This window comes from Lepus europaeus, chromosome 12 (assembly GCF_033115175.1).
Source record: "Lepus europaeus isolate LE1 chromosome 12, mLepTim1.pri, whole genome shotgun sequence".
NCBI lineage: Eukaryota > Metazoa > Chordata > Mammalia > Lagomorpha > Leporidae > Lepus > Lepus europaeus.
In genome coordinates this window covers 2266512-2279768 of record NC_084838.1, presented here as the reverse complement: position 1 = coordinate 2279768, position 13257 = coordinate 2266512, and the positions used below count along the sequence as shown (strand labels likewise).

At 69.6% G+C, this 13257-nt stretch overlaps 1 protein-coding gene across 1 annotated transcript in view; it reads left to right on the top strand.

Annotated features, from left to right (window-relative positions):
• The window catches only part of COL5A1 (collagen type V alpha 1 chain), a 65553-nt gene that overhangs the window by 41746 nt on the left and 10550 nt on the right, over window positions 1–13257 (top strand). Inside the window, exons 37-57 of the mRNA XM_062208416.1 lie at window positions 1299–1406; window positions 1981–2034; window positions 3038–3091; window positions 3301–3408; window positions 4740–4793; window positions 4890–4997; window positions 5861–5914; window positions 6561–6668; window positions 7090–7143; window positions 7383–7436; window positions 7836–7889; window positions 8290–8343; window positions 8829–8936; window positions 9018–9071; window positions 9158–9211; window positions 9899–10006; window positions 10802–10855; window positions 11489–11524; window positions 11662–11715; window positions 12339–12594; window positions 13024–13136. Coding sequence (XP_062064400.1) covers window positions 1299–1406; window positions 1981–2034; window positions 3038–3091; window positions 3301–3408; window positions 4740–4793; window positions 4890–4997; window positions 5861–5914; window positions 6561–6668; window positions 7090–7143; window positions 7383–7436; window positions 7836–7889; window positions 8290–8343; window positions 8829–8936; window positions 9018–9071; window positions 9158–9211; window positions 9899–10006; window positions 10802–10855; window positions 11489–11524; window positions 11662–11715; window positions 12339–12594; window positions 13024–13136 — 1701 coding nt within the window. The remainder of the gene's footprint in view (window positions 1–1298; window positions 1407–1980; window positions 2035–3037; window positions 3092–3300; window positions 3409–4739; window positions 4794–4889; window positions 4998–5860; window positions 5915–6560; window positions 6669–7089; window positions 7144–7382; window positions 7437–7835; window positions 7890–8289; window positions 8344–8828; window positions 8937–9017; window positions 9072–9157; window positions 9212–9898; window positions 10007–10801; window positions 10856–11488; window positions 11525–11661; window positions 11716–12338; window positions 12595–13023; window positions 13137–13257) is intronic.

The following is a 13257-nucleotide window of genomic DNA, read 5'->3' as shown; positions in this document are numbered from 1 at the left end:
CCGGCAGCAGCCTGCCAGCCCCTTCCCCTGGGAACCCCCAGAGAGTACCGTAGCCCACACTGGCCGTCTGCCACACAATTTGGCCTCTCTGCAGCCAGCGCTGGTCACTGGTTCTGGCTCAGTGCCAGGGTCCCAGGAGCCTGAGGCCCAGGGACGGGCAGGCGCCGCCCTCGGAGGGGTCCAATGGGGCTGGGCGCGTGGGCCAGCTGCCGGCAGGGTTAGAAGCGTGCAGCCATGGGCATTTGCCTTCACTGGCTTGGGGGTGGAAGGTGGCCACGGTGCCCGCCCTGGGCCAGAACTGCCCACTGAAACCGCGAGTACCTCCTCGTCAGCGAGGGCCTGCCCGGCTGTGGCTGGCACTTTTCATGGCTTCTGATCCTCTCCAGGGAGGCTCCCAGGACCCGGCCCTCAGTGGACCCCATCCTAGCAGGACACCTGTGGGCACTTGGTGCCTGCAGAGCTCACGTGGGCTGGGCCGGAAGCAGCCGGGCAGAGTCTGCTCTGTCCCCCGAGCAGCTCCCAAGACAAGGAGAGGCCGGGCAGGGGCTCCCAGCCTGGCGGGGAGCAGAGGGCAGGGGGCCCATGGCATCTCCCACCGGGTGGAAATGCACACCCATGGGAGCTAAGTTCCTGGAGCAGGCAGGGGCCTGTGCAGGCAGGCAGGGCAGAGGGGCTGGTGGCTCTGATCAATGCCAGCTGCGTTCCACCCCTCGGGCCACCCGCCCCAGTGCACCAGGTGGTTCTCGGTGCCGGGTGCCATGGAGCAGAGCGAGAGCCAGGGAGGGGGCTTTTGGGGTCAGCAGGGGGTGAGTAGCAGGAATCAGAGTCCAGCTGGTGAGGGCAGGGGAATGAAGGTGTGCGCACGTATGTGTGTGTGCATGTGTGTCCGCTGGTGTGTGTCCTGTGTGTGCATACATGTGCAGCCCACACACGCGTGTCCCTGTGTGCTTACTGCGTTGTGCCTGCCTCTGTGTGCATGTGGGTGAGTGTTCACACGTGTGCACACCCAGGTGGGTGTTTGAGAGACACGACAGGGTAAGGAGGCTGCAGCCGGGAGCCTGCGTCCCCCGGCCAGCAGCTCAGACGAGTGGGTCCCGCGCTGCCGCTCGCTCTCCGTGCCTCGACTTCTCTGTCGAGATCGGCCTTGCCCTGATGAGTATGGATTCAGCGAGGCAGCTGACCTACTGGGGTGGTGGGGAGTGTCAGCGCTGCCCCAGGCCCCTCGCTGGGGCGGGAGCCAGGGGTGGGACAGCCCCCCCAGGGAGCCACGTTGGACTGACATCTTGTGTCTCCCCTAGGGCGAGAAAGGCCCCCAAGGCCCGGCTGGTCGAGACGGCCTCCAGGGCCCCGTGGGGCTCCCTGGTCCTGCTGGCCCCGTGGGCCCCCCTGGAGAAGATGGAGATAAGGTGCGGAACCCAGGAGTGAGGGGAGGCGGGGCCGGGCAGGCAGGGGAGGGCCCGGTGGTCGTGTTCCGTGCCAGGGTGTACATGGTGGTGGTAGTGGTGGGGGGCTCAGCTCGGGGACGATCTCACAGCAGCCCACGGGGACACACCGTGGTCGAGAGCCGCGTGCTGGCGGCCAGAGCGCCGAGTCCTTGGAATTCTGCGTTGACCTGTGACTCCGGTGCCGCGCCGTGGGCGGTCCTCCACCAGGCGCTTCCTCCCCTGGCGGCTCCCCGGTGATGGCTCTGGCTGCACACGCGAGGGGACGGCCCCGCCCCAGCAGCGGCGGGCGGGGGTGTTAATGCCTCGTGCCGGAGCCTCGTGGCGCTGGGGTGCCGCGTGGGGCGTCCCATGTGAGGAGCCGCATAGGTGCTCCAGTGTGGCCCGGCGTGTTCTCCGCCCGTCCCAAACCGTGCCACGTGAGGCCTTGGCCTCCACCCGCCAGCCCGGGGATGGGAGGGGAGTCCTCTGGGGCGTGGAGGCCGCGGAGGCCCCGGCTGCCCCAGGCCTGTGTGACGAAGGCTCTCGTCCTCTCCAGGGGGAGATCGGGGAGCCCGGGCAGAAGGGAAGCAAGGGCGACAAAGGCGAGCAGGTGAGGAGCCGGGGGCGGTGGTGGCCGGGGTGGCCGGGGGCGGTGGTGGCCAGGGTGGCCGGGGGCGGTTGTAACCGTGGGCGGCTGGGGGCAGGGGTGACTGGGGTGGCCGGGGAGGAGTGGGGGGGCGGGAGGGGCCAGGGGCAGTGGTGACTGTGGGTGGCTGGGGGGGACAGGGGTGGCTGGGGCTGGTTAATGGGGCCACATGGTGGGGCCACGCGTGACACACAATGTGGGGCTGGTAGGACATTGTGCGTGGTTGGTAGGACACGTGGCCTGGCTTTTCTTCCTGGGGAAACTTCTGTGTGTGCTGGGGCAATTCAAAACATTTGTGGAAAGCCGAAATTAGAAGTTTAGTTTATTTTGGTGCAAATAAAAAGGCTGAATCCACGCAGTGTGCTCTCACGAGCGCCTGTCCCGGCGGCACCGTCGCGAGCCCCATGAGCCTGGCGTGAGCAGGAAGCCCCGGGGCAGGAGGACGCGGAGGACGCGCTGCCCTGGAGGCTTGAGTTTGCAGACTGAGCCCCCGCCCCCAAGCCATCGGAAGCGGAATGTCCCGGAATGTCCTGGAATGTCCCGGCCGGGCCCAGGCATAGTGGCCATGTGCTGTGCTGGCCTCGGGCTCTGCTCCCTTCCGGCCCAGCCCTGTCCCACGCCCCTGTGCTGACAGTAGCCTGTGTCTGGGGACAGCCCGGGAGCAGGGTCACGGTGGAGTCCAGCCACGGGGGAGCAGCGTGGCCCTGGATCCTGCTGGCGACACGGGGCCTCGTGAGCTCCTGTCATTGGGGCTGCTGTCCCCACCACCAGAAGAGGCAGGCTTGGCCGATCCGGGACCCACAGCGGCCCTCGGGGCTGGAGGTGTGGCCGGCGCTCCCTCAAATGCCTCATCTGAGGACGGAACCCACGCACGGCCCCAGACGTCAGCCCCGGGGCTGCCCAGTCCACACCTTGGCCGGGATCCACCTTCCCCGCCTCACCCAAGCCTCTGCCTTGTCTCCTGCAGGGTCCTCCTGGGCCGACAGGTCCCCAAGGCCCCATCGGACAGCCGGGCCCCTCGGTGAGTGCTTGTGGCCGGAGACCCCCACCCAGGAGACCCCCCACCCAGGAGACCCCCACCCAGGGGACCCCCACCCAGGGGACCCCCCACCCAGGAGACCCCCCACCCAGGAGACCCCCACCCAGGGGACCCCCCCCCAGGGGGCCCCCACCCAGGGCGGGCCTGGTTGCCAGGAGCCTGCCCTCACCACAGCCGCACTCTCTCTACAGGGCGCTGACGGGGAGCCCGGGCCCCGTGGCCAGCAGGGCCTCTTCGGGCAGAAAGGAGACGAAGGTCCCAGAGGCTTCCCCGGGCCCCCCGGGCCGGTGGGGCTGCAGGTAACGTGGTATCCACGGTGCATGTGGGGTCTCCGCTGGGCTCCGGGGGCGGCCGAGCAGTGCTGCCCACCCAGGGCATCCACCGACGCGCTCGCTGTGCCCCCAGATCTGCCCGCCCCCTTGGTGTGCTCACTCCACCCCCCAGGCTCCGCCCCAACTCTGCCCACCCCCTTGGCCTGCTGGCTCTGCCCCCGGGCTCTGCCCACCTCCCCAGCGCACTCGCTCTGCCCCCCAGCTCTGCCCGCCCCCTTGGTGCGCTTGCTCCACCCCCCGGGCTCTGCCTGCCCCCTTGGCGCGCTTGCTCCGCCCCTGGGCTCTGCCCGCCCCCTTGGCGCGCTTGCTCCACCCCCCGGGCTCTGCCTGCCCCCTCGGCGTGCTTGCTCCACCCCCCAGCTCTGCCCGCCCCCTTGGCGCGCTTGCTCCACCCCCCAGCTCTGCCCGCCCCCTTGGTGCGCTTGCTCCACCCCCCGGGCTCTGCCTGCCCCCTTGGCGCGCTTGCTCCGCCCCTGGGCTCTGCCCGCCCCCTTGGCGCGCTTGCTCCACCCCCCGGGCTCTGCCTGCCCCCTCGGCGTGCTTGCTCCACCCCCTGGGCTCTGCCCGCCCCCTTGGCATGCTTGCTCCACCCCCTGGGCTCTGCCTGCCCCCTTGGCGCGCTTGCTCCGCCCCTGGGCTCTGCCCGCCCCCTTGGCGCACTTGCTCCACCCCCCGGGCTCTGCCTGCCCCCTCGGCGTGCTTGCTCCACCCCCTGGGCTCTGCCCGCCCCCTTGGCATGCTTGCTCCACCCCCTGGGCTCTGCCTGCCCCCTTGGCGCGCTTGCTCCGCCCCTGGGCTCTGCCCGCCCCCTTGGCATGCTTGCTCCACCCCCTGGGCTCTGCCTGCCCCCTTGGCGCGCTTGCTCCGCCCCTGGGCTCTGCCCGCCCCCTCGGCGCACTCCCGATGCAGGTGCGTCACCTGTAAGAAAAGCCCAACAGGGCACGCGTGCACCCTTCGCCAGCAGCAACAGACACACGACTCACCGCCAGCCCTGTCTCTGCGTGTGCTCGTGCACACAGATGCACACGTGATCTTATTTTGTTTGCAAAAACCTGAATGGAGTTGCGTGTGGCAGGTGTACCGAGGGCGCTGTGTTGGTGGCCGTTGGGCCACTTGTTCCCTTGGACACATGTGGTCACTTGCCCTGGACCTGATCCGCCCGACACCTGCCTGCCCTTGGATCCTGAGTTTCAGTGTTCCACGGAGCAGGGCCACGTGTGGCCAGGCATGGAACGGGGCGTCCCCGGCGTCTGCCGTGAACCGTGTGGAGCGACCTCTCATTGCCTCTCTCTCCTCAGGGTTTGCCGGGCCCTCCTGGCGAGAAGGGTGACACCGGGGACGTGGGCCAGATGGTGAGTGTGGGGGGAGTGGACCCTGGCCACGGAGCCCCTTTGCCCTCGAGGGGAAGGTGGCCTCCTCCCCCGGCTCAGTGACTCCCCTCTTCCTAGGGTCCCCCTGGTCCCCCTGGCCCCCGAGGACCCTCCGGAGCTCCAGGTGCTGATGGGCCGCAAGGTCCGCCCGGTGGAATAGGAAATCCCGGAGCCGTGGGAGAGAAGGTGATGCCTCGCACCTGCCGCGGCGCCGGAGCTGTGGCTGTGGGAGGGAGGATGGGGGGGTGCGTGTGTGTGTGTGCCAGCTCTCACGTGTGCTGATTCTTGGGCTTGCATCTGTGTGCACACGTGTGTGTGCACATGTGTGTGTGTGTGTCAGATTCTGCAGGTTTCCCCAATGACGCGTGGCCCGCAGAGCCACCGGCGCCTCCAGCAGCTGGCAGGGAGGCAGCGCTGCCCCGCGGGGCTCAGCGGCTGCCCTGGCCGTGCCCTGCAGCCCAGCTCCTGTGCGGGAAGCTCCACCCTTGTCACTCGATCTGGTGGATGTTAGGGCCCAGACCCTCAAGATGATGAAAGGAGCCTGACGGGCCTGTGTGTGTATGCGTGTGTGTGTGTCACATCTGTGTGTGTGTGTCACATCTGTGTGCGTGTGTGTCACGTCTGTGTGCATGTGTGTCACATCTGTGTGTGCGTGTGTGTGCTGTACACGCGTGGTGAAGCTTGTGTGTGCAGGTGTGTGGTGGGTGTGGCGGTGCCGTGATCTGGGCCCACATGAGCGCCCTGGCCTTGGCGTTTGGGATCCCTGGACAAGAGGGAGGCGTGGCTGTGCGTGTCCAGGGCCCTCCTTCGCCCTCAGCATCCCCAGGACCAGGGTGGCGCCTGCCTCGCTCTGGGCCGTGGGCGCCCGCCTGCTCCCCTCAGCTGCCCAGCCCCGGTGCCCCCCCAGCGCCCCACACCACCTGACCGACATCCGCAGCTGGGCACAGAAGTCCCAGGGCCCCCACAGTGCCCTTGTGGCCCGGATGTGGCTCCAACGCCCCCTCCTGGGCCCCTGTGGCCCCCAAGAACACCCCATCTTGTCTCCTCAGGGGGAGCCTGGCGAAGCTGGCGAGCCCGGCCTTCCCGGAGAAGGAGGCCCCCCGGTGAGTGAGCGGGTGTGGGAGAGGGGTGGGACGTGACCCAGGGAGTGCGGGTGGGCACTGACTGCCTCAGTTTCCCCACGACCCAGCCTCAGCCCGGCTCAGAGTCTCTATAAGGAAAAGCTGCTGTGGGAGGGGGCAGTGAGCCTGTGTCGTGTGCACACAAGACCTTAGCAACCAGGGGCTGCTGTGGCTCCCGGTCTGCGGCGTCCAGGCCGTCACAGGCTGCCCTGAATCTGAGGTCGCTGCTGTCACCCCAGGTGTTGAAGACCCCTAGGTCACCGCAGGCAGCCAGGTGGCGGCCCCTGGCCCAGGAGCACCTGGGGGCTGAGGTCCCCAGGACTCTGGCTGCTCCCTCCATCTGTGAACCATGGGGCCGTGGGTGCTCCTTGCGGCCCCTCGCCGCCCTGTCCTGTGCCAGGAAGGGGCTCTCCCTGAGCCGAGCTCAGCCTCGGCCCCAGGTGGCTCTGGACGGCTCTCAGAGCCGGCGGCCATGGCCAGTGGAGGAGCCGGCGCAGGGCCCGCCCCAGCCCAGCACCCGCTCCCTGGACGGCATTCACAGAGCTGGGTGGGCTCACGACGGGGAGGGCAGCGCTGCCCTGGGCGCCCACGGTCGGCCCTGAGACCGGACGCTGGCCTCTTCCTCCAGGGCCCCAAGGGCGAGCGAGGGGAGAAGGGCGAGGCAGGCCCCTCGGGTGCTGCCGGACCCCCAGGACCCAAAGGCCCTCCCGGAGATGACGGCCCCAAAGGCAGCCCGGTGAGTAGTTCGGGGAGGCCGTGCCCCTGCCTGGAGCGGGGCCCCCTACACCCCAGGCCGCCCCAGGCTCAGGACGCTGCTTCTTGGGGGTGGCGCTGAGTGGGCGGAGACCTGGGAGGCAGGCGAGGCCTGTGGCGGCCGGAGCTCCCGGCCCTGCCGCCCGCCGAGATGGGTGCGCAGCAGAGAGCTCTGGGTCTCCCTGCACCGGGGTGGGGGTGGGGTACCGCAGAGAACCTCGTTCTAGAAGCCAGGTTCTGGTTTCAGCCTGAGCTCCTACTCTTGGCGGCCTCTGACCCCTGCCTTGACCTCTGGCTGCCCGTGCTGTCTGGTGGACGGGCTTGCGGTGGTGGCGTGAGCTGGGCGGTGCGTTGTGGGGGGCTCGGGGTGCTGAGGGCCTGGCCTCTGTCTGTCTCCTCTCCAGGGTCCTGTAGGATTTCCTGGCGACCCCGGCCCCCCTGGAGAGCCTGGTCCTGCGGTAGGTGCTCGGGGGCTGCCGCCCACCCTGCCCACCCCTGCCAGCCGTGGTGTCCCCTTGGTCCCCACCTGGGGCTCGGCACCCCCGTCCTGAGGATTGGGAAGATGATGGCCTCTCCTGGGGGCACTGGGTGCTGGCCCCACAGCGGCTTTGACCTTGGAAGGGGGGACTGGGCTGGAGGGGTGGGGCCTGGGGGTGCCGTCCAGGGAGCTGGAAGAGACTTGGTTTTGTCCTCTCAGGGCCAAGATGGCCCCCCTGGTGACAAGGGAGACGACGGCGAAGCAGGGCAGACGGTGAGTGGCCGCGTGTCGGGACTTCTCCGCGGGGGCCGCCGCTGCGTGTTCTGGGGCTTTGCCGCTCTCGGCTGATTTCCGAGCAAACCAAACCCAGGGCCCTTGCAACATCGGTTCCTGGCTGTGCCGGGGCCCAGGACCTCCCTCTGTGGGGGTCCAACAGCCCCGGGGCCTCTTCCAGCCACCTCCACGCGATCCACACGCAGCCCCACGGCCACGGGAGCACAGCCCCAAGCTGTGGGTGGGGTGGGGGCAGAGCTGGCTGTCACCAGGCTCTGAGATGCAGCGGGCCTGGGAGAGGGAGTCGGAGCCCGAGCGTCTAGACCCTTGGCTGCCCCCCTCCGAAGCCCATGACCCCTGGGAATGGCCTGGACCCTAACGGTCTTTCTCTGACCACAGGGATCCCCGGGCCCCACTGGCGAGCCTGGTCCATCGGGACCTCCCGGAAAAAGGGTAAATAAAGCGGCACGCGTGTCCCCCTGTCCTGCCCCACCCCCGCCACACTAGCTGGGGGCCCTGGGCACTCCATGCAGACCAAGCAGGGGACACCGGGGTCCAACTCTGCTCCAGACCTGGCTGTCAGCTCCCACGCTGCCCGCCAACCCTGGTGGTCAGTCCCGTGGTGGGAAAAAAAGACACCAGCCCGGACGCTGCTTCTGCCCGGGGCCAGGCCTCCCTGTGGCCAGAACGGGGAGGAGGCATCCATGCGGTGCGGGCTGTCCAGCGCCCACCCGCCGGCTGGCAATGCCCCCTCCGCCCCCTCGCACACTGGCCTGAGTCCACGCCCTGAGCTCCCGACCCGGCTCCCTCTCCCTCGGGCTGAGCTCACCACCTGCCCCCTCGCTCGTTCTAGGGTCCCCCCGGCCCCGCGGGCCCCGAAGGCAGACAAGGAGAGAAGGGAGCCAAGGTAAGTGCTCGGCGCCGGCTCGGGTGTGAGGTGGAGGGGCCGAGGCTCAGGGTGGCACCCGGGGAGGCGACTGCTGGAGGGGCGCAGGTGGGGTGCGGGAGCTGGGGGAGACCCGGCCCGGCCGCGCCGGGGCTGCCACGCCTCTGAGAAGGAGATGGCGGCAATGCCCGGCCTGGGCAGAGAGGTGTCCTCGTCCCTACAGTGAGCCTGGGGCTCCACCCGGGGCGCAGGGCACCGTCTCTGCAGCAGGGTTGGCACCGCGGCCTCCATCCGGAGACGTCCGGCATTGGCTGAGACAGTGGAGGCCACATGTCCCCGTGCCTGCTCCCGCATGGCAGCCGTGGCCACCATGGCGTGGCAGTGTCTGGTGCGACCAGCAGGGGGCCTCCGTGAGGCCCACAGAGGCCTGGGGAGCCCCGGCTGCCACGAACCAGACCCCAGAGGCACCAGGTTTCTGAGCCAGTGCCTCCCCCGCCACCCTGCAGGGAGAAGCCGGCTTGGAAGGCCCTCCTGGGAAGACTGGCCCCATCGGCCCCCAGGGCGCCCCGGGCAAGCCCGGCCCTGATGGGCTGCGGGGAATCCCCGGGCCTGTGGTGAGTACACGGGCATGGGGGAGGGGGCTGCGGGTTGGCCGGCTCAGGGCATGGGGCTCACGCCCGGGGTCTCTGTTGCAGGGTGAGCAAGGTCTCCCGGGGTCGCCAGGCCCCGACGGCCCCCCTGGCCCCATGGTGAGTGACAGCCGCAGGGCGGGAGGGCAGGTTTGCCTCTGGTGACTCCTGTGATGTGGACTTTGACACCCCACCTTCTCCCCCAGGGGCCCCCCGGCCTCCCCGGCCTCAAAGGAGATTCCGGCCCCAAAGGTGAAAAGGTGAGAGGGCGCCCGGGTTCCCTGTGGCTGTGGCACCCGTGGTTTCCGACCTCTGTGGCCTGGCTTTGCCAGGCACCTGCTGTGGGCGGGGACAGGGGCCCCGAGAGGCACTGGAGGATGGGCGCCCACAGAGCTGGCAGAGGGCGGTGCTGGCCAGAGACCCTCGCCCGGGAGTGGGCGGTCCCCTGGGACGTGTGGGAGCCCCTGGCCAGGCTGAGTCCACCCGGCTCCCTGAACGGCGGCGTTCTACAAACACGCCACGTCTCAGGGCCAGAGCTGCACGTGGGGAGGCAGCAGAGACCCCACTTTCCCTCCCGGGGGTGACGCCCGTCCGTCCCCGCCATCCACTGCCTCTCCAAAGCCCTTCCAGAGAGTTCTGTGGGCCCAGGGGAAAGACAGAAACCCGGGCAGCCGTGCCACGCCACGCCGCCATCTTGTCGGTCGTCAAACTGCGTTAGCTCCTCACATGGATTCCCCCGGGGCTAATGTGTGGGAGAGGGGGACACGCGTGCACACGCTGCCACTCGGGAGGAGCCCGGTGCCCCCACCTGCACCTGCACCTGCTCCTGGGTGTGTCAGAGCCGCCTGGCTCTCCTGCCCCGGCTTCTGTAAGGTTCACTGGTGGCTCGGTGGCGTCCTGCGTGGCTGCCCCGACCAGGGCCCCCTCGTGACGTCCTTGTCCCACAGGGTCATCCTGGCCTCATCGGCCTCATCGGACCTCCAGGAGAACAGGGAGAAAAGGGTGACCGTGGTCTCCCCGGCCCCCAGGGCTCGTCTGGTCCAAAGGGAGAGCAGGTGTGTGAGCGGCGGCCTCCCAGCGATGCGGGGAGCATCTGCCCGGGCTGCTACACTCGGGGGGCGGTCCAGCCCAGCAGGGCATCCTTGCACCCCAGAGCCTGGTGGCGCCTGCTTTGCACATGGGAGCTGTTGGCGGGGGCGGAGCCAGGCCTGCCATGGTGTCCCGCCCTGGGCGCCCCCTCCTCATCACCGTGGTGGCCCTCGGAGCCATTGTCTGGGAAGCAGCGAGGGTGCCGGAGGCAGGGCGGGGTGGAGGGGAGCCGGGCAGCTGCGCCTGTCTTTGGCGCGGTCCTCGTGGCAGCCCTGGGGCCTCACTGCGAGCATCTGGGGGCTCCCGGGGTCCAGGTGGAGCCTGCTCTGTGGGGGGGGGGGGGGCGGCAGCCCCGGGGATGAGCCGAGCACTGGACAGGACAGGATGCAGGCCCCTGCTTCCCCACTCGATGCCCCGGCCTCAATGGGGATGCCGGTGCCACAGGCAGAGAACCGGGAGGGGTCCCCGCTGGGGCGTTGGAGCGGTCACTCTGTGTGTCCGAGGGCCGGAGTTTCCCAAGTGAGGCCGCGTAGCCTGTGACACAGGTGTCCCTTCCGGCCTGAGCAGCAGAGTGGGGGTGTCGCCCAGCAGCTGCTGTTCCAGCCACCCCAGGCCAGCCTGGTACAGCCGGCCTGGCCTTGGCGAGAGCCGGACCCGGGAGGGAAGGGGCCGTGTGGGGGTGGGCAGGGGGGCGGGCTGACGGGAGCCGCGTGTGCTGCGCTGCCCAGGGCAGGCTGTGACCTGTGCTCTCCCCCTCGCAGGGTATCACTGGTCCTTCCGGCCCCATCGGGCCCCCAGGGCCCCCCGGCCTGCCGGTATGTATCTGGGGGGCCTTAGGGGGCTACCATCCTTCCTGGGGGCGGGGCATCTGAAGGAACCAGGAAGTCATGTGAGACGGCCAGGATGGGGCCCCCGGCCTAACTCACCCGACAGCCCTGCAGTCCCAAGCTTCAGATGCCGGGAGCTGGGGTTGCGGGCCCAGGCGGGGAGGCGGGCCGGGAGCCCCCACCTCCAGCGCCCCAGGAAGGGGACACTGGTCTGTGGGCGGCCCCAGCCTTCCCGCTCCTCAGGAGCCAGCCCCACCCTCTGGGCTCCCACCTGGGCCTCCCCTGTGTTCCTGGGTCCCCACCTGCCCCAGCCCAAGTCCACGTGGCCCAAGGCAGCCTTGGCCACTATGAACGGACTCCTGACCCCTGCCACGTGCCGTGGGCAAGGGCAGGGCCTTCTGAGCCTGGACACGCCTTCCCCTCTCACCGGGTGGGAGCTGGGGTGGTCCTTCCCCACCTGGGGAGGGTGGCTGGCCCACCGCTGTCTCCTGCTGGTGGGCAGCGGCCTCGCCCAGCCAGGCAAGTGCAGGGTGGACTCCTGGGGGGGGGGCTGGGGCCCTGGGGGCGGGGCCTGGGTGGGGGTGGGCTCTGCCCATGAACGCTCCTCCCTCCACCCCACAGGGTCCTCCTGGTCCAAAAGGTGCTAAGGGCTCTTCGGTAAGTGACGCCGCCCCTGCCCCAGACGCCTGGACCCCGGGGGAGGCTGCTTCCCACCCGGGTCTCAGGGTCCACTCGGCGGGGGCCTCTGCACCCTGGCACCTCCGTGAGTAGGGCTGTCTTCTCTCTCTCTCCAGGGCCCGACTGGTCCAAAGGGGGAGGCAGGCCAGCCAGGACCCCCCGGCCTGCCCGTAAGTCGCTGTGGAAGATGGGGAAAGGGCAGGAGCTGTGGCCGCCCCAGGGGACTCAGGAGGCATCCCGGGGAGGGGCAGCGGGGGCTTGTTCCAGGGACGTAGCAGGCACAGCCCTGGTCCAGAGAAGGACCAGAGCCCGGAGAGGAGAGACAGACACAGAGAAGGGCTATGTACACGTGTTGGGGGAGGGCCCCGGCTAAGGCCCGGTGCAGGGTGGAGCCAGCCGTGCACACTCCAGGGCACGCCCCCTTGGGGGTGCAGTCTCTGGACACAGTACCTCCCTCCGCGGCCTCCCGGGAGCACCTGGGTCCTCCGTGAGCAGGCGCTAGTGCTCCTGGCTGGGCCCCGGAGGGAGGGTCACCGCTCAGCCGCGAACCAGCCGAGGACTGAGCTTGGGAGTGGAGACGAGAAAGGCTGGGAGGCCGGGGGCTCGGGGGTGGCACTGTGCGGGCGAGAGCAGTGCAGATGCGGGCGGAATGTTCCGGAGACTCGCAGGAGGGCAGGGGTGATGCTAGGATGCCCAGGCGAGGCCAGGGCAGGCCAGGACGCAGGCACAGCTGGGGACGCCCCGCTCCACGCCTGGCCTCTCCCACCCACCGCCGCCCCCTCCTCCTGCCCAGGGCCCCCCGGGCGAGGTCATCCAGCCCCTGCCGATCCAGGCCTCGCGTACGCGGCGCAACATCGACGCCAGCCAGCTGCTGGACGACGGGGCCGGCGAGAGCTACGCGGACTACGCCGACGGCATGGAGGAGATCTTCGGCTCGCTCAACTCGCTGAAGCTGGAGGTGGAGCAGATGCGACGGCCGCTGGGCACGCAGCAGAGCCCCGCGCGCACCTGCAAGGACCTGCAGCTCTGCCACCCCGACTTCCCCGACGGTGAGGCTTCCCGGGGCTCGGAGGGCGAGGCCCAGGCTCTGAGGCCGGACAGACCGGGACGCCAGGCCCGCCTTGGCCGTCTCCTGGCGGGCCACCTGCCTGACCGGGAGCCTCAACGTCCCAACCCACACGGGAGTGTCTGCTGTGAGACCCCTGTCATTCTGGAACATTCTTTGCACCTCTGTCCACCTCCCAGTGGGCTGGGCCCCGCCCCCACCCCTGGCCCCCAGATCCAGGACCCCAGGTGCTTCCCGCTGCAGCCGTGGTCTTGGGGGCCTGGCCCGGGCCCTGCAGCAGAGCCGGATGTGGTGACTCAAGCCCCGGGGTGGGGGTGGGGCATCACGGCCGGGCCGGTTTAGCCGGGTGGCATCTGCAGGCGTCCCGAAAGCGGCTGTCCTGACCGCTGCTCCCCCTGCGCCCGAAATGCAGGTGAATACTGGGTGGACCCCAACCAAGGATGCCCCAGGGACTCCTTCAAGGTCTTCTGCAACTTCACGGCGGGCGGCTCCACCTGCGTCTTCCCCGACAAGAAGTCCGAGGGGGTGAGTGCCCCGGCCTCCCGCCCACGCGGCCCCAGGGCTGCAAGCTTCGGAGTCGGGTGTCCGTTTCTTAATTTGTTTGAGAGACAGAGGGAGACAGGCGGCGAGAGATCCTATCCGCAGG